Source organism: Penicillium longicatenatum (genome assembly GCF_028827895.1).
Source record: "Penicillium longicatenatum strain IBT 33135 chromosome Unknown contig_11_segment0_segment0, whole genome shotgun sequence".
Classification (NCBI taxonomy): Eukaryota; Fungi; Ascomycota; class Eurotiomycetes; order Eurotiales; family Aspergillaceae; genus Penicillium; species Penicillium longicatenatum.
The window spans coordinates 780,901-808,846 of record NW_026643117.1 but is presented as its reverse complement, the minus strand read 5'-3'; the positions used below and the strand labels follow the sequence as shown (position 1 = coordinate 808,846).

The following is a 27,946-nucleotide window of genomic DNA, read 5'->3' as shown; positions in this document are numbered from 1 at the left end:
GTGACAAAGCAACATTCCATGGGTTTTCCGCTATCATAACTCCGCACAAACCTCATTAGGACTCGCTCGGTTAGATTGGTTTGTTTCATTGCCTTCTATTCTATTCGACTTGCCTTCGCATTCAAACATCAACAAGCTGGTGGTGTATAATGGAGAAATTGAGAGAATGTTGCATGCCTATCCTCTCGCAATGAATTGCTCCAGCACCAAAGCAAGCCGGTCAGGCTCAATCTCCTTAATGATATCCCAAATAGACTTCGAAGAGGCTCAATCTCCTTAATGATATCCCAAATAGACTTCGAACGACCACCCTGAAGGTGACCATACTCCCTTTCAAATGCTCCCTGCCCATAAGATGCCTGCCAAGGCTTCTTGCCAGAAACAAAGGCTAGCAAGTCTCGGGTATAATCTTGGCCGGCAATCTTCTGCTCTTCGTTCAAGAACTCATCGTAGTTATGCAAGAGCATAGTTAAGTCGGTTATATGCGAAGCCTTTCCTTTCCAGCGTCCTTCCCATGGATTCAGTGAATTGAATCGATAAACATAGGCAGCTCCATCATTCCATGATTGGGCCAGGTAGACAGTCGGGATATAGAAGAACACATCATTCAACAGACGAAGAATACCGTGCAATGCTTCGTCATCGTTGTTGTCGCTGTCAATTCCATAGGTCGAGAGGATTTTACTCGACAAGCCAGGGATGTCCTCGACTTCCTTTGTCAGGTACTCTTCAAAGGCTTTGCCGATACCCGATTTTCGGTGGTCCAAGGCACCTGCCATAATGGATCCCTGTTTTTCATTGTTATTGAATCGTCAGAGGCTAAAAAAGGTAATATACTCACGTCAAATTGACAGTCCCCTATAAAAAAGTCCTGACACCAGCCTCGGTGCAGCGTGGTCTGAATTCCATCGGTGATAGCCTTCACTGAAGGCATCTCGAGACATATATCCCCGTCGACAATCGGACGAGATGGGAATGCCGAAATCTTCGCCACCTCGTCTGCATTCAGACCTTGTATACGGGAAACCCGCTCACTAGGCGACAAGTCATCTAAGCCGAGGATTCGAAGAGACTCGGCATAGAAATGTTCATGAGCTGGATCTGGCAGAGGTTTCACAGCGAGGAATTGTCCACTCAGGCAGGCGACACGTTTGAAAAGTGGCTCCTCGCTGGCGAGATGCAAGGAGGCAGATACTGTAACTATTAGCACGCCTCTACCCTGATAGATTTTCAAATGTACTCACCACCTCCGGCGCTGTGTCCAACAAGTGTGATATTCTCCGAGTCACCACCAAATCCATCAATATGAGTTTTTATCCATTGCAGTGCAACGCGCTGGTCACGAAGACCGTTGTTGGGGGTAAATCCGGCGTCACGCAGCTCTTTGGACGTCAAGAATCCAGCTGGGCCAACCCGATAGCTGAATGTATTAGCTTTTATAAGATGTTATCATCAGAACTTGACCTACTTGATATTAACTCCGACCACAGGAAGTCCTAGCTCACTAGTAATGGATACCAGATTGGTAAGCTGGTGCTGCGGACATGATGAAGATCCAACGCCGAAGCCGCCGCCGTGTAGGAAGACTAGAAATGGCAATTTCGTGGGGGAATCATTCACATTAGGCACCGTGATATTGAGATTCAACCCCTGGGTGGCAGACTTGGCGAAGTGCGTGCGCGGAAGTTTATGTTGGATCAGATCGAATTCTGAGTCGCATCCATCGACACCTCCTACGCTTGGGCTAGAGAAGAGTTTTAGATGATATTTGGGTAATATAGAAGCCTGGAGTCTCGCAGTTCAAAATATGACAAGAAAGCCATCACCTACCCATATGATGTAGCATCAATTAATTCATCGAAGTCTTTCCGGTTGATGGGAACAGGCGGGGCGAATTGGTGTGCGAGAGACGCGTACTGAATGCCTAAGAATTCGACCAAGTCATTCTTCTTATTACCCTGGATGCGGCCTAGAATGGGATGCTGAATCGTAGTCATTGTAAAACGCTTGAATGATTGATTCCGATAACTACTTGCTACATATGGATATGCCTGAGTTAAATATTTCGGTCCGAATGTGGGGAGGACCGACGATTCCGAGGTCGGAATCTCCACTCTCACTACAGAATTTCGACTTTTATTCACTCATAGCCCGGCAGCCTTGGCTACAGCTCTCATATCTGTCCTCCAAGTCTCGAAGTACGGCTTGGCTCCTTTTTGCAGCTCCTCTGGGGTGGGGTTCTGCAGAAATCTCAAGTAGTCGTCATCTACTGCCGCAGTCTCGCTTGCTAGGTGAAGACGAAGCTTGTTGGCTGTCGTGGTAGGGTCAACGAAGTTTTGAAAGACTTTTCTGCGAGCGTCTGAATAGCTTGTGAGAATATTGTCCGATCGGGCTTCGTTAAGGACCATGATCAGGGCCTCCGCCAGAGCATCGCCATCCAGAAGGCCAGTGTTCAAGCCCATGGCGCCATATGGCTGCAAGGAATTAGATGTAAGAATTTTATTTGCCAGAAGAGAATGAGAAACTCACGTTGTTCATGTGCGCTGCGTCTCCGGCTAATACACATCGACCCTTGCGCATAGTCGGGACCAAGCGCTGATGAATGCGATAGACTGCCTTTGCCTTGATCTCAGCTGGGAGTGGCCGCGGTCCAGAAACCACCTCTTCGTAGAAGCCGTGGATGACCTCGTCTTGGAGTAATTCCTCCTCGGATCTCTCGTCTTCCGGGGGAATCGCAACGGTACACCTCCACAGGCTCTTTTCGCCGACAACCGGGTCGGTAAGAGGCGTCATGATGGTGTAATTCTTTGTCCCGATGATGTAGCAAGTGTGCCAGACCGGATCAACATAGTTTCCAAGAATGACATCTGTGGAGATGAGTCTCTCAGGCCATGTGTGACCGAGGCAAGGTGTTCCGATGAGTTTGCGAGTTTTCGATCTACCACCGTCGGCGCCAACGAGGTAAGAACCCGTAACAGCAGGGAGATCTTTGTTTTCGAAATCAATGGTGACTTTTCCCTCCCCCTCTTGGATGCTGGATAGCTCGCTGTTGAACTGAATCGTCACGTTGCCAGTCTTCAGCGCCTCTTGCAAAATCAGCTTTGTCAGCTCCGACTGGCGAAGATTGAGCAGGCCGGACGGGCAGGCTTTGACAGGATCACTGGGGTTGCTAAGAGGCTGCGCAGCGAGTAGGTCACCCAGGCGCTTTCCTCCCTTGTCGTCGTCGATAGGAAGTGTGCGCCAGCAAAGTCCAGCAGTCATGAACCCTTCGGCCCGAACGAGGTCGTACAGACCAGATTCCTGAAACACGACTTGGGTAGCGCCATAGTAACCAACGGCTCGTGGTGTATAGGGGAGAGCGGACTCCTTTTCGAAGATTTGAACTGGAATCCCTGCCTTCCCCAGGCGATAAGCGATGAAGCATCCGACAGGTCCAGCCCCCGCTACTAGAATAGGAAGTTGCTCTTTAGCCATTTTGTGAGTCTCCAGGATGAAGAATTATCGGTTAATATTAGTATTAAAGGGCTAAGGAAGAAGCATGGCTACACTATTTAATTCATCTCGGTGCCGAAGCCCCGGTCGTATGGATGTCCCTTGCTCGATTGTGAAGCGGCCGACATGAAGTGGGGATGCCGGGAATGTGGGGGGCTCCGAGCCCATCCACTAATTGCCGCCTTATTCATAAGGCCACAATTTTGGAACCGCGTCGGTCCGTGTCAGCTCCCCTTGAATGGTCATATCCCAGGTGTGACCGATGTTCATCCGCTTTATACAGGGAACAAAGCCATCGTGATGGTAAATATACATCAGTAGCTACTAGATATCTGTTCAAGGAAATATTTATTTACAAAAGCCTATGGATCTGATTCGCGCAGATGCGCATTTTCACTGACCTCGGCACTGTAGGTGTTGCCCACCTGAGGTGACTTGCGTGCCAGGAGCCTTACCTATCCCGATTCATGTGACTTATATCTGTACGGCAAGAAATGGGTAGAATTCTTTTGATGAACGGACTGCAAAGTCTTGATACTTGGTTTACGTACTTCGGGTCCCCAGATGCCACATGGCTTGGCTTGATGAATGCAGTTCTGCCTCTTGGAGTTGTAAGTTCAACTTCCTGTGAAACTGCGCCGCAAAATTCTCACAATGCCAGATTGTCGTGGCTATCCCAGCTGGCTGGATGTCCGATGCCATTGGTCGGCGGTATACAATGATGATCGGTATCGTTATTCTCGTTGCGGCAGCTGCGATGCAAGCAGCCTCCCATAACATAGCAACATTCATTGTGGCCCGATTTTTCATCGGCGCTGGCATCGAGTTATCCTCCGTTCCGGCTATCGTTCTCATCACCGAAATTGCATACCCTAGCCACCGATGAAAGGCAATGAGCTTGTTCCAAACCTGCTTCTTCCTGGGAGCCATTGCATCCAGCTGGTGCACATTTGGTACCTTCAACATGACGAATTCAACCTGGAGCTGGCGGATTCCATCAGCTTTGTAGGCCTTCTTCCCAGTCCTCCAGTTTATAGGACTGTAGTTCGTGCCCGAGTCTCCTCGTTGGTTGATTGGCAAAGGAAGACATGAGAAGGCACGTGCGTTTCTTGTCAAATATTATGCTGGCGGCGATGAAAGCAACCCGATTGTCGAATATGAATACAGAGAAATATCCTCACACATTGAGGCTGAACAGGCTGCGGCCAGAATGGGATGTTCATCGGTAAGAGCTCCATAATACTGATTCCATGAGAGTCAGCTAATAGGTCAAGCTTTGGAAAACTCCCGCGGACCGAAAGCGATTGGCCATTACCGCATTCACAGCATTTGTTACCCAGTGGGCTGGTAATGGTATCATCATATACTATCTTTCCCTCGTTCTGGAGTCGGTTGGCATAAAAGATTCATTCACAAAGACCTTGATTAACGGATGTCTCCAAATCTTCAACTACATCGTCGCTATATTTGGAGCCCTTCTCGTAGACCGTGTGGGTCGCCGAACTCTCTGGATATTCTCTGCAATTGGCATGCTGGTGACCTACAGCATTTTCACAGCATGCTCAGCAGTGTTTGCGGAGACTGGGAAACATACAGTTGCTATGGTGGTGGTTGTCTTTATTTTCATCTACTACTTCTTTTATGACATTGCTGTTACTCCTCTCACGTTTGGTAAGCCACACCCCGACAAAACGCTTTTATGTTCAATCCAGCTAACACAGTGATGAAATAGCCTACCCAGCTGGAATACTTCCCTTCCATACTCAGCAAAAAGGACTGGCCGTTTGTAATTTGTGCAATGGTCTAGCGCTCATGTTCAACTCACTTGTCAACCCCATCGCCCTGGAGGCAATTTCTTGGAAATACTACCTCGTGTACATTGTTCTTCTCGTGTTCATTGCGGTCATCATGTATCTGTTCTTTGCAGAGACGAAGGGATATACTTTGGAAGAGATAGCGGACGTGTTTGAGGGGCCCGCTATTGTTGCTGGAAGATTTCGTCGGCCCATTAATTCGAGGCAGGAACTACCGATAGACGTGAAAGAGGCCCCGGTGTCTATGATTGAAGACATATCCAATTGAAGGTACCGATTCCCGAGAATCGGGTGTACGTTTGCCTTTGCTTTGTATGTGGGATTGGAACTACTTGAGTCAAGCACATTGTTACAAGTTCAGTAAATCTGTTAGTGCAAGACTGGATTATACTTGTATTTTGAATCGTTTATTGGTGGTATCCTTAGGGTCTAGCCTAGGCTGTATGCCTCCTTATGATAACTATGGAAGAACCTTCTTATATTGACAGGCAAAGTCATAAACAATCCCGGTAACCAAATTTCTGAGTCTTTTCCGAGGTCATAGATCTCGCGCTCCATACAGCTAACCATAATCACTTCAACACTTGCAATGAAACCAGGTTGCCTTAAGAGATCGTGATGTTGATATGTGCTTCAATTCCGCTGAAATCGACTATCACACTGATGTGTTGTGAGTTCTGGCTAGGTCCAGGAATATTGGGAGTTTGTGGCCGTTCAGTGGACTGACATTCCTTGTACAGGTTCACTGTGGCGGCACCCAGCAGATTGATACTTTCTTTTGCCTCTTCTCCCGAGAGGGCAATACTGAGGATATTTCGGAGCGTTACAGATCTGCCGTTAACTTTCGCATCACAATGTTTGGACATCACGTGTTGATCGCTGACAAGGTGGGGCCTCTCATTGGACTTCAAGTTTGAGTTTACATATTTACCACGCGATCCTGATTGGATGTCGAGATAACGAAGCAATGATCTTCCGGTTTCCGGCTTCCGGTTCCCGGTCTAGAAAATGAGAACTGTCAAATCAGGAAGGTCCTATTTTGAGCAAGGATCAAGATAGGATCCTGGATCCAGCCACCCCCTCCCAGCCCCGGAGAAGTCGCTCACCCTATGACAAGACAACATTGCTACATTGCCAACCGCGTGCAAATTCCACATATACACACCCAATTGACACGATTTGATAGGTAACGTCGGGACAACCGACCGCCCTAATCTGTGATTCCAAAATCCTTGATAACGGGCTGCTGTGCAGGCAATCAGCATGCTACTTCTGATGACTGATACATTGTACCTATGTTTTTGAGGGGCAGGGGACGTTTGGATATTTCTCTCAATCTACAATCTCATGTCCATACATCAAGTCATCGGGAACTTCTCATCGGCGCATCTCACACTGATAAGGCGGGGCATGAATGACACAGCGCGATGGAGAGAACCATCAATGCCTTGAAAAGGCATCTTCGACCGGCACCATTTGGGCCAAGCGAAACCCAGTCACCTGGCACCGAGATGGAAAAGGGTGCCGTGGGAGAAGTAGTCGAGGCAGAGGCTGGCGTCTCCGGTATCGAGGCGGCCACTGCTGTTTGGGGCAGGAAAGGAAGATGGCTTGTCATAATCGGGTAAGTTTCCTGTTGCTTCGTCTTGAATGAACTTCACTAATAGACATCTCAAGATTAGCCATGATCATGGTAATCTAGTAGGCGACCATGGTAAAAATCCATTTACATGCTGGTTCGTTGCTAATTTCATGCTTCAGCGAGCTGGATAACTCCACTGTCTATGTCTACAACAACTACTCGACATCGTCATTCAATGCGCTTTCAAAGCTTGCGACACTCAGCACTGCCGGCGCAGTCCTGTTTGCCGTGATCAAACCACCAATTGCGAAAATATCCAATGTCATGGGTCGTGGTGAAATGTATATGATGACCATCAGTCTATACGTACTATCTTACATCCTGATGGCGTCAGCTAAGACAATCAATACATATGCTGCGGGGTACATCCTATACGTCTTGGGACAGTCGGGAACCAACATCATGAACGACATTGTCATTTCGGACATCAGCAACGCGCGCTGGCGTGGCTTTGCAATTGGCATTTCTTTTACCCCATTTCTTGTCACGCCTTGGGTATCCGGCTTCATTGTGGACAGTGTCGTAGACGGGATCGGCTGGCGCTGGCGAATTGGCATGTTCGCCATCCTAATGCCATTTGGTGCCAGCTTCATCATTACCACACTCCTGTATTACCAGATCCGAGCCAAGAAAATGGGCCTCGTCCTCCGCCAGAAAATAACATTTTATGATTTCTGTTCGCAGATTGACTTGGGTGGTATCATTCTCTTCAGTGGTGGGTTTGCCTTGATCTTGGTGCCACTGACATTGGCTGCAACCACGACCAGTCAATGGAAAACGCCATATCTCGATGCTCTGATTGCTATTGGAGCTCTCATGCTTATAGTTTTTCCGTTCTACGAGACTCTGGTATCCAGGTACCCATTCATGCCGCCCTCATACTTCAAGAACCCAACCATCAGTCTCTGTCTGTTCCTTATCGCCACGGATTCCATTGGCTTTTCATGCACCCATACATACCTGTACACATGGGCCACAGTTGCACACAACTTCTCGGCCCGCAACGCTACATTTTGCAACTCCACCAATGGTGTCATGCAGTGCCTGTCGGGTATCATAGCAGGAGCATTGATGCTATGGACACGGCGCTACAAGTGGTTAATTGTGGTTGGCGCAGTTGTCCGTTTGATCGGTTATGGGGTCATGATCCGGCTCCGAGGAGCATCGAACTCCATGTTCGAGCTATTCTTTGTGCAGATCATACAGGGCATTGGATCCGGCATTATGCAAACCAACTTACTAGTTCCGGCACAGATATCTGTACCTCACGGACAGATGCCCCAAATAACGGCTCTGGTGGTCTGTTTTTCATTCCTGGGCTCGAGCGTAGGTGCTTGCATTGCTGGTGGTATTTACACCAATACCATTGGAGAGGCCTTGAAGAACCGCCTTGGCGATGAAGCAACCCCGGCACTGATCAAGACGTTGTCAAACTCTATCCTTGGGGTCGCTCCCGCTTGGGGCTCGGCAGAGCGCATTGCCGTGGATCTGGCTGTGAGTCTGCGATAACCAAAGCTTATTGTGCGTTGAGAGCTAATGAGGGGAAACAGTTCTCTGATGTGCTGAGATACATGACATACACTGCACTGGCAGCCTCTGTGCCCGCGCTCATTCTGGTCTGGTTCATGCCGAACCACAAGCTTCCGTGAGTATCTTTGTCATTGTGGCCACTTCAGTGACTAACCATGCATCAGCAACCGTAACAACTTGGTTGAGGAGTAATAGCATGACATCCTTCTATTAGGGACCAGCCATGTGCCTCTATATCTTTCACCATCTTACGAGCCATCTTGAAGAGCAGGATGTGGATCAATGGTCTCGGTCTTTTTCTTTCCACCGGCATTTGCATCTTTGTGAAATATGAAACTCTTCGGCATATCGTACACGCACTCTGAATATACGTCATTAGACAGGAATTTGGTATACTCACTTTAAGTCAGTGTAGAAGCCAAAGCTGCATGATCCCATAGGGCAGTTTCAGGAGATGGCATCCATGATTTGGGGATGACTGGACATTGTTAACAAAAGTGGGAACAGCTTCTAGATTTGTAGCAGCTAACCTTGTCCCATTGGGCCACGGCAATTCTCAAAATGCATTTTTTCCCCACCCGCGCCTTCCAACCCAGCTCCAATTCTTCGCTGCCTATTACTTTGGTCGATCAGTCCATTCCTCGACGTACTAGAGATTATCATTTCATGCCTCGGTGAACCAAGATCGCCTCCCTTGCCCTTAGTTTGGGGTTCGCTCAGGTGCGCTCACTACCTGTGTTCTAGGCTTTCTCGGCGGTACTTGACTTTGTCAGCTGCAATGAGAGGCTCTCGGTCTGCATGACAACTTCCTCCGATCAATTACCGCACCGTGGGGCTTGAACGCCACCCTTGAGTGCAGACCCTGTTTGATGAACAGCAAGATGCGAGCTTCGCATGCCACTGACTGGTTGCATGCTGGAAGAATTATGAAATGCCGCGCTGCATTTGGAGGACGACGGTCCCACTCACCCCACCCCAGCGGGAGAGGATCTGCCCGCAATGTGGAGCCCGGGAACCGACTCTGCAAGTCATATGTCGATGCGGGTTTCTTGCGCAGTGTCTACAGTATGTAGCTTGAATCACGTCGAATCCCATATCCACTCTCGAGCTGTGGCTGCGCTGTCATCTGTACAGCCTGTGCATACAGTCATCATTGATTCGCCCAACCCCGCCTTTGTCAGATATCCCTCCCCCGCTTTCCTTCGGATTCCTTGGCGCTATTACATACTTGGTTGCATTTGTGTACACAAATATGCAACGCCTCTGATTGCAGATCCGGATTGGGGAATATTGAGGAAGATCAGCAAGCTCCCTTGAATTTTGCTGGTCCGGATGCGCTTATCCGTTGATCCGGTGGACGGGACGATGCTTTCCGATACTATCATCGCAGCTTGCCCCCGCTTTCCAATATAGCACACCCTTGAAGAGGACACAGCGCATATTTTACAAGATGGATGTGATGAGTATAAGTCCCTGCTCATCCTGTCCCCAAACAAAAGCATGCACCGCAGGAAACGCGTCATCATATTTCAAAAGTCTGTACTCTTATGCATCATGGGTTCGATCAATGAGCGGCCAGAGCTAGCCTTTTCTGCCTCCAACTTGCCCACCCAACTCTTTATCAACAATGAATTTGTCGGCAGCAAAGACTCAGAGACACTCTCTGTCTACAATCCCAAGGATGGTACCCTAGTGTCGGACAAAGTATCCATTGCAAATTCAGTGGATGTTGACGCTGCCGTTGCGGCAGCCGAGGCTGCCTTTCCTGCCTGGAAAGCAGTTCCGGCAATACAGCGATGCGAAATTCTGATGGCTTTTGCCTCGCTAATCGAGAAACATACTCTGGGATTGGCAGAGCTTAGTAGGATCACTCTCGGAATACCGTTCGAGGCAATGGGTAAATACGAAGCAGGAGTTTGTTCCGAGACGTTTCGATACTACGCTGCCTGGATTGACAAGTTTGCTGGCGAGTCATACCCACAGCAAGATGGGTTCATGCGTATCACACGAAACGAGCCCTTAGGCGTGACCGCTGGGATCGTTCCCTGGAACGGTCCGCTTGCAATCATCGGACTCAAAGCTGCACCGGCGCTAGCAACGGGTAATTGCTTTATTTTGAAGCCGTCTGAAAAGACACCATTTGCTGCCCTAGCGCTTGGTCAGCTAATCCGTGAAGCGGGGTTTCCACCTGGCGTATTCCAGGTGCTTTCTGGGGCTGGGAACACGGGCGCTCTTTTAGCAAGGCACATGCGTGTTCGGAAGATCAGCTTTACTGGCTCAATTTCTACCGGGAAACTGATCCAAAAAATGGCCGCTGAGTCTAATCTCAAGCGTGTGACCTTGGAATTGGGAGGAAAGTCCCCAGCTGTTGTGTTCGACGATTGCAATTTGGACAATGCAGTTGAATGGTGTGTCAATGCAATCGCCAGAAACACTGGGCAGATGTGTTATGCGGCATCCAGGCTGTATGTCCAGAAAGGGATTCTTGATCGGTTCACAGAGAAATATAAGGCTTCTCTAGAGGAACGTGCCAAGGCCATCGGTGATCCGGACAATGATTCAACCCTCATCGGTCCGCTGGTCGATGAGGCTCAGTTCCAGCGCGTGACCGGGTTCATTGAACGTGGTTCTCAGCAAGGTACCCTTTTGACGGGTGGAAACCTTGTTCGAGACAAAGGTTTCTTCGTGCAGCCCACTGTCTTCACTGATGTGAAGCCAGACGCAGAGATCTACCAACAAGAGATCTTTGGCCCTGTTTCGATTCTGAATTCCTTCACGACAGAGGAGGAGGTCTTGCAGAAAGCCAATGCCACCGAGTATGGCCTCATGGCGGGTGTTTTCACGCAAGACATCAACAAGGCTATGCGAATGGCCAGCGAGTTTGAATCTGGAATGGTGGGAGTCAACTGCATCAGTCTCACTTTCACGAACGCACCCTTTGGTGGTAGCAAGCAGAGTGGTCTTGGCCGTGAGTGTGGTCGAAATGCACTGGAGCATTATACAGAACCGAAGACCATCATGATCAACTTGAATTACTAGGTAGATTCCATGAGGCGGGTCGGTACAATATTTTGTTTTTCCCCCTCCATGTTATTCAGGTAGATACAATACATATCATTGGAAATTTATTAAGCGAAGAGACTTGTATGAACATTCCATTAATTGATGATATACAGAAAATAAGGTGGGAATGGGTAAGGCATGATCTGCGTGACATGTAGCTGGGTATACAGACCAGAAGGCCGTGGCTCATGGTCTTCTAGCCATGGGTTACCTTTGAGTTTCAGCAGGCCCCGGGGTTCAATTTAACTTCCTCTGGGTAGATATTTCTTTCATTTGCCGAGGGTTTCAATACGTGGGAAGTCCATATTTGATGTACGCTACGTTACTACGCTAATCGCCATGTAGGACAAAGTGGGGAAATCTGAACCAATTGGGTTGATTACTAAGCTCAGCTAATCAAACTCTCCGATTGGTCGATTGACATATCTACACCTTCAGCTCTTGACCACGAGATGTAAGATCACGTTTGATGAATGGGGAGCATCAGATGAACGGGCATCCAGGTATTTTACTCTCTATATCTTGCAACAAAGAGCCTGGTCTTTATCTAAAGTAGAAGTATTTGTGGACGCACCATGAAAATCCAATGATGGCACCGGATGGTCGAAGTTACGAATACATATTTTCCATTACCCAGCCCTCATACTATCTTGGTAAGAAGTTCCCATAACCTTCTTCTTGTATGCATTTTAGAACGTAATATTTTGTAGATTTGATAATACCGGGAACCTTGCCAGTAAGAGCACTCAGGCCAGTTCTGGACCTCGACCTGACCCTCTTGATACAATTAGGCAGAACTACCAGGAGATGTGACGTTGACTCACGAAACAAAAGGATAGCGTAGAACATGCAGTTTGCTGGTTTACCGTCATCAGCGTCATACTTATATTATACCACGGCCGTGGCCTGCATTCCCCATATATTCCACTTCACCTGACAGCTGTGACGCGTCTTTCTGAGGCCTACCCACGAAGTTGTATCCTTATTTCCAGAACAACCTAACTATAATCAACGAGACTGGTGATGATGAACGTTCCCACCAGCATGCTCCACTAGGAGCAAAATTGGAGGCAAACTCGTCAAGCGTCGAGAAGCCATGATGCAATCAAAACACACACGAAGGTATTATAGTGCCGACCGTTATTGCCTTCTATACCCGGAAACACAGATATACTCTTTCAAACCCTAATCACATGATATGCTAACCTAATATGGATTTAGCGTATATTACCAACTTGTATATACATAGTAATAATACCTAACATTGTACCTATCTGTATGAATACAAGACTCAAGGGCCAGTGGCCAGCACAACTAAAAGGCTCCATGCAAACCGAGCAAACTAGGCGACCGTTGGCCATCTGTCAACTTCCCTCCTCCATCCTTCAGTTGCTTCACTGCAGAGGGTCTGGTGCTGCCCTGGGGGTCCATCTCGGGTCATATTGATTGGCAAAGCTTGACAGTAAGATTTGTTTCGTGGTCACTATCGCTTATCGCCATGTGGCGGGCTTCGGGTCTTTATTGGGCATCAGGCATTCCTGGCTAACCCCTTACAGCTCCAGGCTTACCCTCCCCCAGAGATATTCGCGATGATCCATAGCTCTTTTGCGGACGATGCCGATCAAATCCGGATGGTCGACCCATGGGAAGACAGTTGGCAGTATGCCCCCACCCCTGGTAATTTCGGTAGCACTCCCGCAACCTTGTACTCCCCCAGCCCTGTCCCGTATCGTGCCACGGATCAGCAACAATCGGATCAACTCAATTTCTACCGTTTGCCGAATGGGAAGAAGGTGGTGAATACGATGAGCCTCCGAAATACGTCTGCTACACAATCGAATGGAAGCTTATACTTAACCGCAAGGCGGTAGGTAGAGTGACCGAAGAAGATTTGGTTGTAGCCCCTAGCGAGTATTAGGAGGAGACTCTGAAAGCAGATGTTGAAGACATGCTGAAATGAAAAAGAAACGCCACCAGAGAGTTCGATCTGAAGGCACGGCCGTTACGATGAATCGAACGACCGGTCCCAGAGAAATACCGAAAATTCTACAATTCCACTAACATCGACTGGAAACCAGTGGAGACGCAGCTACGTAAATGGAGCAACTTGCTTCGTATTAGCAAGAAGCTCACTATAGTTATTGCCTTTAATTATAGGAGTGAAGATAACGATCATTCTGAGACAGCATCAAGGAGAGTCGACAACAGAGGCCGTGTGTCTGCAACAAGCAGAATGTTGGCTGAGCGAGAGGATCATATTGCAGCTGAGGAAGAGAGAACTGGGCGACTGCAACGTGGAGTGTTGTATATCACCGTATGCAGTGTAATGTTCGTTCATGCCCGCTTAAGTCTGATTGGTGCTGGGAGGATCTGACAAACAAGAAACATGCTTCATCTAAGGAGATTCAGCGCTTGACAAGAAAATTTGGTAATTTCTGGGAATCAAAGGTGATAAATAGCACCCGCCCCGAAGCGCAACCAAGACATATTGTCGATGTCGACAAGGCGGAAGTGAGTGGCCGGTACTCCGGTGGTAACCACAGCAAAGTCTCCGAGTTCCAAGTGATGCATGTACCCTCGGAATTTATACCATATCCTTGAAATCGCGGCGGTTCGGGGTCGATGCTATTGGTTAGTCCCATATCTGTAACACTAGATAAACAAAGGGTACCGATGCTAGTGTCAAGATATGAGTTGCTAATGTCGAATGATTTCACCAAGGTGGCTCTTCCAACATTAACGGTCTGGAGGCACTGGCCGCTGTTGGCATCCCACACCTTGACGGTACGATCGTATGAAGCCGAGGCGAGGAGCTTGGAATCGGGGGAGAAGGTCACCGAGGGGACCCCATCGCTATGGCCCTCGAGTGTTTGGAGGCATTGGCCGCTGTTGGCACCCCACACCTTGACGGTGCGATCGTATGAAGCTGAGGCGAGGAGCTTGGAATCGGGGGAGATGACCACCGAGTAGACCGTTTCGCTATGGCCCTCGAGGGTCTGGAGGCACTGGCCGCTGCTGGCATCCCATACCTTGACGGTGCGATCGTATGAAGATGAGGCGAGGAGCTTTGAATTGGGGGAGAAGACCACCGAGTTGACCCTTTCGCTATGGCTCTCGAGGGTCTGGAGGCACTGGCCGCTGCTGGTATACCATACCTTGACGGTGCGATCGTCTGAAGCTGAGGCGAGGAGCTTAGAATCGCCGGAGAAGGCCACTGAGAGGACCCCATCGCTATGGCCCTCGAGGGTCTGGAGGACCTGGCCGCTGTTGGCATCCCACATCTTGACGGTGTGATCGTATGAAGCTGAGGCGAGGAGGTTGGAATCGGGGGAGAAGACGACTGAGAGGACCATTTCGCTATGGTCCTCGAGGGTCTGGAGGCACTCGCCGCCGCTGGCATCCCTTACCTTGATGGTGCGATCGTATGAAGCCGAGGCGAGGAGCTTAGAATCGGGGGAGAAGGCCACTGAGTGGACCCCATCGCTATGGCGCTCGAGGGTCTGGAGGACATGGCCGCTGTTGGCATCCCATACCTTGACGGTGCGATCGTATGAAGCCGAGGAGAGGAGCTTGGAATCGGGGGAGAAGACCACTGAGTTGACCCCTTCTCTATGGCCCTTAAGGGTCTGGAGGCATTGGCCAATGCTGGTATCCCACACCTTGATGGTGCGATCGTATGAAGCTGAGGCGATGAGCTTGGAATTAGGGGAGAAGGCGACCGAGAGGACCATGTCGCTATGGCCCTTGAGGATCTGGAGGCACTCGCCGCTGCTGGCATCCCTTACCCTGACGGTGCGATCGTATGAAGCTGAGGCGAGGAGCTTTGAATCGGGGGAGAAGACTACTGAGTTGACCCTGTCGCTGTGGCCCTCGAGGGTCTGGAGGCACTGGCCGCTGCTGGTATACCATACCTTGACGGTGCGATCGTCTGAAGCTGAGGCGAGGAGCTTAGAATCGGGGGAGAAAGCCACTGAGAGGACCCCATCGCTATGGCCCTCGAGGGCCTGGAGGACCTGGCCGCTGTTGGCATCCCACACCTTGACGGTGCGATCGTTTGAAGCTGAGGCGAGGAGCCTGGAATCGGGGGAGAAGGCGACTGAGTGGACCCAGTCGCTATGTCCCTCGAGGGTCTGGCGACACTGGCCGCTGCTTGCATACCACACCTTGACGGTGCGATCGTTTGAAGCTGAGGCGAGGAGGTTAGAATCGGGGGAAAAGGCAACCGAGAGGACCGAGCCGCTGTGGCCCTCGAGGGTCTGGAGGCATGCGCTCCAACCCTCCTCGATGGTTGGTTTTCTAATTATCCACGCCGGTTCTTGTGTTTCATATTGGATCCTTGTTATGCTCCTGGCCGGGCAAAAAATTAGTCCAGAAGTGTATGCTTGAAGTGGATAATGCTCAATCGCCGTTTTATAGTATAGGATAAACCGGCTTGCATCTCGAACTCTATTATATAGGCGTGAGGTCTCCGCTGGTGTCTAAATAATATTATTAAAATAGTTCCTTAGTTGCACTAGTAGAAACAGACCTTTAGTAAATTCTCGAGTCTTAGGATTGAAGCTACTCCCTCCGATAAGCTTCTGGATAGACTAAGAGCCTCGAGCCAGTGAAGGTAGTCCCGGCGGAAGAAACTGCCGACTAAGCCACTATCCTGGAGGCCTTCGTTCGTAATTTGGTAAGGAGAGCACTCGTTTAGGTGATCAACCCAGTAGACACACGCGTACCGTATTGTAGCTAGTGGGTCTGGATCTGGCTGGTTGACACGGTCGATCGGATATCCTGGGTGGGATAGGCCGTAGACGTCGCGTCGTAGCGTCCTGGCAATGGCTCGTAATGACTTTGAAAATATGGAATAGTGTACTATGTCTTTTCCGTTGGGAAAAATCTCATAGACGGCTTCTTGAAACAGAAAGTCCTTGGCTGACTGATGAACCAGAGAGATTGTGCGTCCTCGGAGCGTTAGGAAAGAGCCACAAAGCCCTATAATCTCTTCTAGAGAATCATGATCGTCTGCAACGTCTTCTGGTAAATCCATACAAGACGCCAATTCGTCTAACGTGATAGGGCGGTAAACGGTCGTGACAACGCCGAGAAGAGACTTGCAAAGCTCAGCATCATCCGAGTCGCTAATTTGATCTAACATTCGCTTATAAAGCTGATCAAGGCCAGAAGGGAATTCTTCTAACTTCTTCCGAACGTTTCTTTTCGGGACGTTGGTGAGTCTCTCGCAAACCAAGGCTACCCAAAGGAAGGTACCCTGTGCGTTTTTCAACAAGTGTTGGGAAATCGTATCACGGATTTCATTGCTATATTTCTTCTTTTCTGTCAATTTCTGAACCTTAGAGTGGATAAAGGTGGCGACCGCCTCAGCGACTGACGTCTCATTCAATTCAAGCCAGAGTTTTGTTTTTTGGGTCGCAGCGTCAAGTGTCTCTTCGATGGCTGGCCAGTTACGGCTCGAGACGATCCATTTGACATGTGGATATGCTGATGATTTCTGGACGACAAGGTCAAGAAGTCGATTTAGACCCGTAGTACATTCGTCGAGAGCATCGACGATGAAATAGGTGGTCTGTAACAGCGGGTCCTCGAGGATACTAGTGAGGATTTCTGTCAAAGCTTCCCACGCATTAACATCCTCAAAGACCTTCTTTCCAGACTTGTCATACTGTCGCCGTACATAGGAGATGAGGGATGGCTGCTGGTCAACTAGCATAAAGATCAGGCCGCGAAGGACCGCAGTGGCGTGGTTTATCCGTGCGTCGGTAGCCTGGCAGAAAAAGAAGGAGACAGTAGTGGTGTCCGGAGCGAACTTAGTCAGGTCATCGATGATTCCACACAAGAGCATAGTTTTACCCTTCCCAGGGTCTCCTTTGATCCAGAGCAGTTGACTCTGTTGCTGATAGCGCCATCGTTTGAAATCAGCATGGTCGAGGATCCAGTTGTACGCGGCTTTTAGTAGTCCCCCCTTGGCCGTCTCAATACGATCCTTATCGTGGCGAGGATTCGTCGTTTGCAGATCCCGTAGGCATGCTTGGTCTGTTGAAACATTTTCTAAGACAGGAAGAGGCTATTAGTTCACATTTCCCTAGCATGGCGTCTGCTTACCTGAGACATAAAACTGTGTAGTGATTTGGCCATGATTGTCCCCCACTTGAAGCCCAGCGTTTGAGCCACTAAAAGATATCGCAGGTGCCATAGCTATAGTGAGATAGCTTTGTATAGTGGACGTTGTCAAGCACACGGTGAAGCGAAAGTCGACCGCCTAACTTCCCTATGAGGTGACCCTGAATGATAAGCAGCCGTATTTCAAAGAAGAGTTCAAAATAACAGTCGTGCTAGCTGATAACCTCTTCAATCTGCGATGAACGAAATTGAAATTCGCGATCGCATATCATGCCATCAATAAGCTCATACTTTGTGAGGCTATAATGATTTTCCTACCAAGGGGCAGTGGTTCTTGAGGTGGGGCAATGAGGTGTCGTGTATATTAACGATACAAGTGAATATGTCAAGATATATGATACCGCTAGTCTTTCCAGATAGCCACTAGCCAGATTTGGTTAGATCCACTCATTTTACACGCATCTTCGTGTGCCCCTTTTCTCATGTTAGATGATCACCATTACACATATCTTTTGATCACATTAGCTCTGCCACATACTAGTCTATACTATTTTAGCTTGCTCCGGCAGAATACTACTTGCTACAGTCCTGGTCACTGTTTGTAAACACAACACAAATCCGCGCCGACAGGGATTTTCGGATGAATTCCAAATATGGAGTGGAGTAGTTTAGTAATCAGGTTTCGTGGAACTATCGGAGAGTGTACTGTAGGTGGTGACCCTAATTTTCGGAAGTACTGTACAAGAAAGAAAATAGTGCCTAAGAAGTTTCCAGAATGGGTATCACACCTTGGCGGATTTAATTTGTTTCTAAAATGGATTGAAAGACACTCCGTGTGAGGAGTCCAACTAACCTGACACTTGTATCCATCAATGCTAAGAAGGCGGCCAAAGATGAAAAGTCGGCTCATCTTTAAGCGGGGCAGGCGGAGACATAAAGGGGTCAGGCCGAATTCGTTTTGTATTTAGGACTTGCCCGTAGCGTTGAGTGGCAGTGGAATAACTGAACTCTGGCCACGGGACGACTTGAGTTATATCATCCGCATCGTATTGAGGATTTGTGGTGTTTGGACTCGGAGTCGTCCCCTGGGTCGGTATAGTTGGGAGGGCAACAGAGAGGTACTACAGAAGTGTTTGTGTTTGAGTTACCATCCCTAGTATGCTTTCAATAGGTTCACCGATGCAGAAGGTTGGGAGCAGGGAACCATGGTTGGGGGTCGATAATGCGGGGTCAACCAGATCCACCAGATCACATGAGTTGCGTTAGACTTAGTTAAATAATCACTGGATGAGGATCCCGGCTTGGGTTGTAGCTTGTCAAGATGCTGAAGGGCATAGTGAAGTGACTCGAGCTCCTGATGAGGTCTTGGTATTCTGACTTTGCGCCGCCGGACTCTCTCAGAAGGGCAACTATGTTGACTGTTAACTGGCCGACCGCCAAAAAGTCACCAACGGAAAACCCGAAAGACATCTTTAGTATACGTTAATTTCAACTGCGCCGAGAAATTTTCGCCAGGTTTGGAAGACTTCTGGGTTTCTTAAGTCAGGCCGTAAGAATGCCAAAGATATCTCGTCCACTGCGTATTTTCATGAGATTTTGACAGCCAGTGGGTTAATTCAGGCTTCACATCTTAGCCGCACACATCACATCACCTGATCTCGAAGCGGACCATTCATAGTGTGCGGGGTATCTGTGCCTTACTGCCCACCCACAACGGGACGGTCGTCTATTTTGCTCGGGTTGCGTGGAGCCTTCTAACACAGTATATGCAAAATCGGAAATTTGCGCAAAATACATATTTGGTTTAGCATATCATGTGATTAAGGTTGAAAGAGTATCTCTGTGTTTCCGGATATGGAAGGCAATAACGGTCGGCACTGTACGCCCAGGTACGAAGAGACAGGTAGTCAAACAACGTAGTAACATTCGATGAAGCGACTAAGCATGAGGAGAGAAGAAAGGAAGGAAACCATCTCCGCGGAGACATGCTGATATCTTGTCTGAGAAGCAGCGCGTGCCGTTCCCTTATCGTCACCTGTTCATGTCCTCGCATGCCTCATCGTCCCAAGTCTTCCACAATCGTAACAACTGGCACAATAGGTATTGCGCAGACGCTACGCTGTTTATTACGACAGCCAATCATATCTTCTCTATTGTTATTCCTGAATGTCGGAAATGGTCTTCGGCACTATCCTGTTTTGCACCAACATCATATACGCACCGCCGAAGGAAGGTATGAAAACCCTGACCGGGATTCTCTTCGTATGCTGACTAATCTTTCTTGATATAGGCCTTTAGCTCAGCAAAGAATTCCTCGATGGGGTTGAAATCGGCGAATAAGGCAGCAAGTACAGTATTTGACTCCCGCGTCAGCACATAAAGTCTTGATCCGGTCCGAATGATGGAAAGATGCCTTATCCATAACAAGCACGGATTTTGGTTCTGGCCACCTCCCACAGTGCTGCAGAAGCTGCTCGATAAACGATTCGAAGAACGTGGCATCAGTTGAACCTTTGAAAATACGGGATAGAATGATACCGTCTTGAGCATATGCAGGCAGTATCTGGGAGCGTTGGCCGCGATGAAATTTCGACACCTGAACCGGTGTCACGCCAAGTGGTGACCAGCCAGTTCGCCTATATCCAATCCTTTTATCAAATCCGGATTTATCGACAAGCACAATATGGTATGACCGAAACTCAGATAGCTTATGTTAGTAGAAATCTCGTAGTTGTGGGTTCTGTTCTCGGGCTTTCTGTTAGGCTTTCTTTTTTGTCCAGCCAGCCCGCGAAAGGGCACGTTTGATGCTAGATGACGATAGTAATATGTTAAACTCATCCCATAGGAAGATAGCCATCTCTTCAACATATAGGCCAGGCTTTTCGGCGAGGTGGTCACAGAGGGCGTCAAGCATGATAGGAGCGATACTTGGTTGTCGGCCGACCGAAACGGGGGTGATCTGGCACTACCGAATAACCGCAAGTTCTTGCGTATCTTAGTGACGGAGCGCTCACTACACAGCGCAGCCTTTGCCATTTACGATGTAGTGAGTCTATCCTTGCTGCGTATCATATGAACAATCATTTTACGCTGCCAGGGGTCGATGTTTCTTGCCATCTTTGAAGTGGGTTAGGAGCGGACGATGCCATGGTGGGTCGCGGCTATTTCTGGACATGTATCGGTACATGAGTATACTTTATGCTTTTGTTACCATGCAAACCTGGAACAATTTTTTAACTACGGAAGTAACCATATATGGTTTAGCATGTCATGTGATTAGGGTTTGAAAATGTGAATCTCTGTTTCCAATATGGAATGCAATAACGGTCGCCACTGTATAGTCATCATTAACTGGGGATTCCTTTTTCTATAGCCTCCGAGTAGGCGTTGTACCTACCCATATAACATTCGTAATGGGATTCTACGTACTAAATTTCTGCTGCACTGATAAGGCTTCTCGCAGGCCTGACCCATCTAGAGTGAAGTGCGTAATAGTACACGCGTTCAGCTTGGAGAGCTTACATTGGTCAAAAGAGCTTACATTGGTCAATAGAGCAAGTCTATAGTATTATTACGGTGATAAACTGGCAGGTGGATGAGGCTTGCTAGCCAGAAAATGCGACAGAAAATCGAACCCAGTAGGCAACCAAATTACTAGGCTGTTTGGATCTGTTGAGTGACAAGTAAAGAGCAGTGATTCTGCCATCGAGGAGAGTACTCGGCTTTGGGACAGGGGTTTCAACTAACGCATAGCATATGCTTCGCAAAAAGAGATAGCTCAAGCAGCATTAGCACAACTACAGAGGCATGTTGCTAGGGAAAATTCTGTTCCTCAGGGATCACGGCCCGGTCGTTAACATTCAGAATATACAGAAGTGGCGATCCTCCAGTTGACATCGTCATTCGAACATCGGGAGTTTTCGGCTGAGTGATTGTTTTTTTAACTTTGGCAATGTCATCAGGACATTGCTCTTTTCGGTCTCCACCATGAAGGTGAGGATCTCGGCTAGCGTGACTTTCAAAAACATTTCTCGCTTGAGGCATCATTGGCTAATATGTTCGAAATCCTCTTTTTGGCTGGTATACAGATTGTTGACATTCAGTGGCCTGACTTGGGATGTACGATTTATTCCTCACAATACTACGTTGGCATAGAAAGCAGCATCGTCAAGGAGTTCAGAACGGAGCCACCGCTGTGAAACATTTCCTATCACTCTTTTGTTTTCTCGAAGTGTAGTTATGTCGATCTCATTTGGTTTTTATCTTACTTGATGTGTTATCTTCTCCTGTGCCTGACCATCAATAAGGATCTACATATCCTACCCACAGTTGCATTAATCTGTATTTTGATGACTCTAGATAGTGGAGTGGAGAGATCGGCACAAACTGGTGCGATTGCGCACCAACCTTGGAAAGCTTGCTCAACATGGTCCATTGTACCACTGTTCAGCCCCTGACCCAGGATCTGGGCCTGTGGATATCAGCTTGGGATCTTGGGACTCTTGCTGGTCTATTTGTCAGACCTACCCACAATAAAATCTAGAGGCCTGGCCAGACGATCTCGACACGACCACCAGCGATACTCGATTGAATCCATCGAAAACTTATTAGCAGTAGGCCAGTCGAGAATACTATTCACCTGTATTTGCTGTGTAGTCAACTTCAATATCTCAACAAGCTTGTTTAGACCAAACCGATGTATTGTTATGAATTCCAAAGTTAGTCATCGGACAGGATCTTTCCGTAAACAAAGGATAACAGCATAGCGCATCGTCTCGCCCCTGGGAAACGAATCGCCACCACAGCTCTTGGCCAGAACAATGATGTCGATGGCAAACAACTCACCGAGAAGACCAGCAGATTTTCTTTCCTCAGATATCATGGTACGTGGTTAGGATCGCTAGTGCGAATAGGTGGCTGGTTTTTGGATCCAGCCGGCGTGATTCTTGGCCTGGTGTTGAATTCTCTTCCCGTGGGGCTATTTCCGATAATCCATAGCCATAAGGCTTTGATCGGAACACCTCGATCAGTCCTTCCGATCGGACGCTGAATACCCTCATTACAAGGCCACCCTGAGTCTACATCCAATAACAGCGAACGAGGTGAAAACTCTATTTGCAGCCTTAACACGCCGGAAAACATACCATTTGAGGGAATTGGTATAACCTTGGAACGTGTTCGCGGGATGTGGGGACAAAGGAACCAGGAACCGCGCGATCGGGGACGCAAAGGTTCACCTTGGGACCAGTCCCGCCGCCAAGCTTCTGGAAATCGCCGAGGAAAACACATCCCAGTCCATGCAGTTGGCGAAAAAATGGGGTGAGCTCGTCGCTCGCCAGTCAGAGTTTCGAGACTCTCAGGGATGGGGCAGCAGTGACGATGAACGGGCCAGGTGTGGATTCCGAAATGGTTCCAGTAGGTAAATAGCCCATTTGCAACCCATGGAAACTGAATTTTGTTTCTCTGATGGTCTAGGAGATGGGTCTGCTGGAGCACGGGGTACATATCAACACCGTGAAATCGATTACCCGAAATCCCAACCATGGAACCAGCATGCAGATCCCTATGTGCGTATGTAATGATAATATTTTAGCTTGATTTTCCGGAGATAAGATTTGTCAATGGTTTAGTACAATCTACCGGATGGTAGGGAGCCAGTCCATACCTAAATCAAAAATTCCCCATCGCTCGCCTCGGAAAGCTCTGTTTACATGTCATGTGATCAGCACGGGACCTTGCTGGCACTGGTTCTCCACAAAAAAAAAAAAAAAAAAAAATCACAGCGAAATGCCCGTTATCTCCGGAGCCCACAAGCTCCTTTTCCAAGCCCTGTTCTCCCGGTTTGCCACCACATTCTGGAGTGGCAATAAGACATTTCAAGAACGGAAGGTTCAAAACATATTGAAGAGCTATTCTGAACCATGTAAACTCAATTGACGTCGCAATTTCTAGGAAACAGACGGCATTACCAATGGCTACGCACACTTCCCAGACTTGCAACTTTATCGTTCGCGAACCTGAATTTTTGTGAATATCCAAGAGTCTGACTGTTTACCGTCTTGGCTCATTTCGCGTTGCGGATCAGGCTTGCCTCCGGTACGCTGAGTCGGCAAGCATGCCGGGATCCACAAAGCTAGTCCTGGAATGGAACAACAACGGGTCAACCGGAGATATCCGCCTATAGTATCTCATGCAATACACAGCTAGCCAAGCAGGCAGGGGATATTGTGAACCTAATCCACTCCACTTTCGAGATTTCTTTTGACCTTTGGTTCGATGGTGTCGATCGCCCACAAAACGTGGCTCAAAATTCAGTTCCGAAGACCACGAGGCATATCCTTGGCTGCATAACATTCTATCATAATTTGACTTCCAAGGTCGCGTTGTTTTGGGATTGGGCCTTAGTACGTGGAGGAGTATTTGCATTCTATGCACATTAATATGCCTGGCGTGTCAGTCCTCACTTGATCCTCCGCGATCATGATCTGCTGGGATGTGCACGCCGCACGTGGTCCACTTTTACATGGGCCCCCGGGAATTCACCCTCACCGAAATCACTTTCGCTCTGGCTTCCATGCTCAACGTGAGCTGCTTAAGCTTTTTATCAGACTAGTGGCTGAGACTAGTGGCTGAAGACACCCACCTCGGAGGGGCCGTGGAGAAGGCAAATTAGACAAAAGTTTGGTAATTGGATGTTGGTGATCGATAGGGCAAGAGAAACCGTCAATCTTCCCGCGCTAACCCAGTCTCGAATGTTCTTGCTACCCTGAACAAGCGTGGGGCAGCGGGTTGATAACCAGCCCTCAGGGGTTGGTTCTGATCCAATCTGAGACCAGAGAAGTTTCTTAAAGATGCTCTGTTGCCAGTTTCGACATTGTTTCCAACTGGGTCAATCGCTTGAACCACACACATACAGCCGCCATGTCGAGCTTGATGTCGAGTTTGTTGGTGCAGTGGTTGCTGGATGACAGCACCGCCCAGGACAGCCGTGGTCTTAAACCCCGCGAATTTGACTCGGTTCAATCCGTGGCGGCCAACTCTGCCAACTCGGCGGCTGGATCGTGGATTATTGATCCCCTCCCCGCCCTTCAGCGGCGTGGTCTGATTGCCATTGGGGCATTGTCCCTCATTTCGCTCACTGCAACATTCTCTTTGCTATGTTTCTTTACCTACCGATTTATCTTTTGGAAGAAGTACTACAAGCGCTACATTGGATACAACCAGTATGTCGTGTTGATGTACAACTTGGCTCTAGCAGATTTTATTCAAGGTCTTGGGTTTATTGTTAGTTTGCGATGGATCAGCCAAAACTCCATTCATGCGACAGACCCTGGGTGCTTTTTACAAGGTATCTGGCTCCAGATTGGTGACCCGATGAGTGGAATGTTCGTTTTGGCGATCGCCTTGCACACGTTCATGCATGTCAGTCTGGGTCGCCAAATCAGTCACAAGGTGTTTGTGTCAATCGTGGTCGGTCTCTGGATCTTTGGAGTTGTGCTGGTCGTGATTCCAATTGGAATTTACGGTAGCCATGTCTGGATGCCTTCGGTCGCATGGGTAAGTCTTTTCTGTTATGCCCGAGTCAATGTCCATCATCCTTGATTACTGACAAATTCTCTCTAAATAGTGCTGGATGACCACACAACACCCAGTGCTTCGTCTCTTCACCCATTACTTCTGGATCTTCGCAGCGCAATTCATGAACCTTCTCTTGTATGCCATCATGTTCGTCCAGCTCCGACGCAAGATTTCCCAATCCAAGATCTTGGGATCTAGCTACACCGAGAGTCTCAAACGTCTAAATCGCGTCGTCTCATACATGGTCCTCTACCCGATCGTCTACATCGCCCTGACACTGCCGTTGTCTGCCGGTCGCATGGCGTCTGTCAGCGGATCATCGCCCAGCGTTACATACTTCTGTGTAGCAGGTGCTCTGATGACCCTATCCGGAGCTTGTGATGTCGCCCAGTATACCCTGACTCGCAAGAGCATTGTCTTGGAGTCGGAGACCCGATCGAAGGATGTTTCTCGTGACAAGACTAAGCAAGGCTACGGCAACATCTACTCCCAGAACACCGAGGACAAGGGCCCATTCACTACCGTCTGTGCTGCACAGGGCGGTAGCTCGACTGAAGCCATCGTCAATCAGGAAGAAGTTGAACTCGCCACCGTTGACCATGTGTTCCAGCACACAACGATTACTGTGACCCACGAGCCTGCCTATTAGTATATTTTCAATGCCCCCGACGTTCCTTTTTTACGGACTACACTTCGGATCTCAACATACTTTCTTTTAATGATCTTCCACATTGTACATATTTCATTTTCATGATACCCTTTTCGTTTCACATAAACCGTTCTCCGAGTGGCTATGATGATCGGAGCCCCGCTTACAGCCGGTGTTCCGTGATTGGAGTTACGCTCCACCTAGTCTCTGACCGGTGATTCAAATATACAAGGCCCAGATTCAATTTCAACGCAATTTCCGTTGGATCTCCGTTCGGCGGTCGATATCAATATTTCTTCATTTAGCTTAAGGTTATGACGTTCAACCCCACGCCGTATCCTAGACACAAAGCTTTTTCCCCTCTCGGAGAGTTTATTAAAATATTCAAATTAAGCTTCTTGTCTAGAGATAAAAAATCTATTATAAAAAGTAGATTCTATTGAGGAATCATAAAGATCCAACTGCGGGTTGAACACACCCAGGAGTGGATACCATACTGATAACGCTTTCAGGATCATTAAATTGGTGCAGAATGCCGCGTCACTGTCTGTCAGGATCTTCGTTGATTTGATATTAAGATCATACCTACCTCGAGTAGTCTAGCTTTCTACTGCACTCCCATTCCAGACCGCGTCTCTCGCTAATCTCCCCATAATGTCTTACACTGTGACTATTGCGATTAAAATACCCGACATGGCGCTCTAGGAGGGCATGCAATAGATACAATCTTATCACATGTTGTCCCCATTGAGTCCGATTGGTGGTAGCGCGAACAGGGACGTAGATTATCACGTGATTTTATGGCTGTATTTCGCTATCTGCATGAGCCCCTGAATATGTTGTATTTTAACTTTATTCTCTGTGCAATGTCTGGGATCTTTCCTCTGCATGACGCTGTTCTAGGTAACGGTACTACAGCAGTCATTGTCTTTCAAAATGGGGTGCCCAGTGGCCGTTATTTTATCTACCCTCGGAGCTCATAATTCGACGTTGAATCAACATTAAGAGCATCAGACGTGAGTAAAATGTTTATGATCGGTTAAAAAAACATTGGAGACCATCGTTCGACTGATTTATTTCATAGCATTGGCAGTAGAGCGCAATAAACTGAACCTGCCTTCATGGCCAATAGCGTACTTTAGGTCTATCTAGCAAAATCCCAATTCCCTTGAGATTCAACTGACGTGGTTTCGGTAAATGATTCAGGCTCTGGCTTATATTCATGAGAGATGTGTGCTTGCCACAAATTTAGCCAGCCGAAATTCTGTTCTCGACCCTGATCTAATCCTGAATTTTTAAGCGGCGTGTTTTGCAGCGTCTGAGCTTCTGCGGGGCCTGATTTCTATCGAATTGCATTCCTTTCTAACCCTGTAGTCAAGCTCTGCCCACGTCTTCGCTCCTCTGGAGTTGTATGCCAATCAATAGTGGATACGTCCAATGGCTAATGCATTAGGTGTAGCATGATTTGTTCTCATAATCAGCAGAACGCAACTCTTGACTGAGATCTAAGGCTAGACAATACCAAAACTACCCTCAACTAGTACCTAATTGCTGGTCTTAACGCATGGCTGATGGATATCATACCGAGACCTAGGATTTTCTGGACTTATTGTATATCCTTTGACATCTTTTATAGATCTGTTGGGCCTATATTCTTGTGAGCAAAAATGTGATTTCGACATCTTATAAGTGAATGAAAACATTCTTCCGAAACCTTGGAACTGATATGTTTGATTCCTTCATGAGGCTCCGGACTCCCAAGGTTGCTAGTGCTGAATGCCCATACCATGTTCTAGCCATATTCTAAGGAACTAATCCATCCGACCACCACAGCATATGAGACAAAGAGATCTGAATGGCGGGTAAAAGCTCACTCGCGATTATGTCACAGAAGTAGATAGAAGTGCATATAATTAGAGTGCCGCACCCACCCTTCAAATGGACAATGACACCGGAGAGGCCATTCCGACGAAGATGCTCCAAGGTAGATCATCTCGGTGGGGAGCCTATAGAGATCCAACATGCGATAAATCACGTATTAGGTAAATCACGCAT

General features: G+C 48.2%; 8 protein-coding genes across 8 annotated transcripts; 4 read left to right on the top strand and 4 right to left on the bottom strand.

Annotated features, from left to right (window-relative positions):
• Positions 1-128: 128 nt before the first annotated feature.
• Positions 129-1,997, bottom strand: N7484_000290 (uncharacterized protein; the record flags this gene model as incomplete). Its single annotated transcript, XM_057110711.1, has 5 exons — positions 129-788; positions 842-1,194; positions 1,245-1,420; positions 1,469-1,744; positions 1,831-1,997. 5 exons carry the CDS (start codon positions 1,995-1,997, stop codon positions 129-131), a joined length of 1,632 nt encoding a protein of 543 aa, XP_056977937.1.
• Positions 1,998-2,144: 147 nt separating this feature from the next.
• Positions 2,145-3,474, bottom strand: N7484_000289 (FAD-dependent oxidoreductase; the record flags this gene model as incomplete). Its single annotated transcript, XM_057110710.1, has 2 exons — positions 2,145-2,474; positions 2,530-3,474. The coding sequence occupies 2 exons, from the start codon at positions 3,472-3,474 to the stop codon at positions 2,145-2,147; spliced, it is 1,275 nt and encodes a 424-aa protein (XP_056977936.1).
• A 900-nt stretch (positions 3,475-4,374) lies between these two features.
• N7484_000288 (uncharacterized protein) lies at positions 4,375-5,574 on the top strand (the record flags this gene model as incomplete). The annotated part of the gene is made up of 4 exons (XM_057110709.1): positions 4,375-4,497; positions 4,538-4,717; positions 4,767-5,163; positions 5,225-5,574. 4 exons carry the CDS (start codon positions 4,375-4,377, stop codon positions 5,572-5,574), a joined length of 1,050 nt encoding a protein of 349 aa, XP_056977935.1.
• Positions 5,575-5,911: 337 nt separating this feature from the next.
• On the bottom strand, positions 5,912-6,172 carry N7484_000287 (uncharacterized protein; the record flags this gene model as incomplete). The annotated part of the gene is made up of 1 exon (XM_057110708.1): positions 5,912-6,172. One exon carries the CDS (start codon positions 6,170-6,172, stop codon positions 5,912-5,914), a length of 261 nt encoding a protein of 86 aa, XP_056977934.1.
• Positions 6,173-6,733: 561 nt separating this feature from the next.
• On the top strand, positions 6,734-8,667 carry N7484_000286 (uncharacterized protein; the record flags this gene model as incomplete). Its single annotated transcript, XM_057110707.1, has 4 exons — positions 6,734-6,927; positions 7,065-8,439; positions 8,496-8,590; positions 8,640-8,667. 4 exons carry the CDS (start codon positions 6,734-6,736, stop codon positions 8,665-8,667), a joined length of 1,692 nt encoding a protein of 563 aa, XP_056977933.1.
• A 1,362-nt stretch (positions 8,668-10,029) lies between these two features.
• Positions 10,030-11,514, top strand: N7484_000285 (uncharacterized protein; the record flags this gene model as incomplete). The annotated part of the gene is made up of 1 exon (XM_057110706.1): positions 10,030-11,514. One exon carries the CDS (start codon positions 10,030-10,032, stop codon positions 11,512-11,514), a length of 1,485 nt encoding a protein of 494 aa, XP_056977932.1.
• A 2,429-nt stretch (positions 11,515-13,943) lies between these two features.
• Positions 13,944-15,694, bottom strand: N7484_000284 (WD40 repeat domain-containing protein; the record flags this gene model as incomplete). The annotated part of the gene is made up of 2 exons (XM_057110705.1): positions 13,944-15,634; positions 15,679-15,694. 2 exons carry the CDS (start codon positions 15,692-15,694, stop codon positions 13,944-13,946), a joined length of 1,707 nt encoding a protein of 568 aa, XP_056977931.1.
• An 8,891-nt stretch (positions 15,695-24,585) lies between these two features.
• On the top strand, positions 24,586-25,891 carry N7484_000283 (uncharacterized protein; the record flags this gene model as incomplete). The annotated part of the gene is made up of 2 exons (XM_057110704.1): positions 24,586-25,221; positions 25,292-25,891. 2 exons carry the CDS (start codon positions 24,586-24,588, stop codon positions 25,889-25,891), a joined length of 1,236 nt encoding a protein of 411 aa, XP_056977930.1.
• Positions 25,892-27,946: the final 2,055 nt, after the last annotated feature.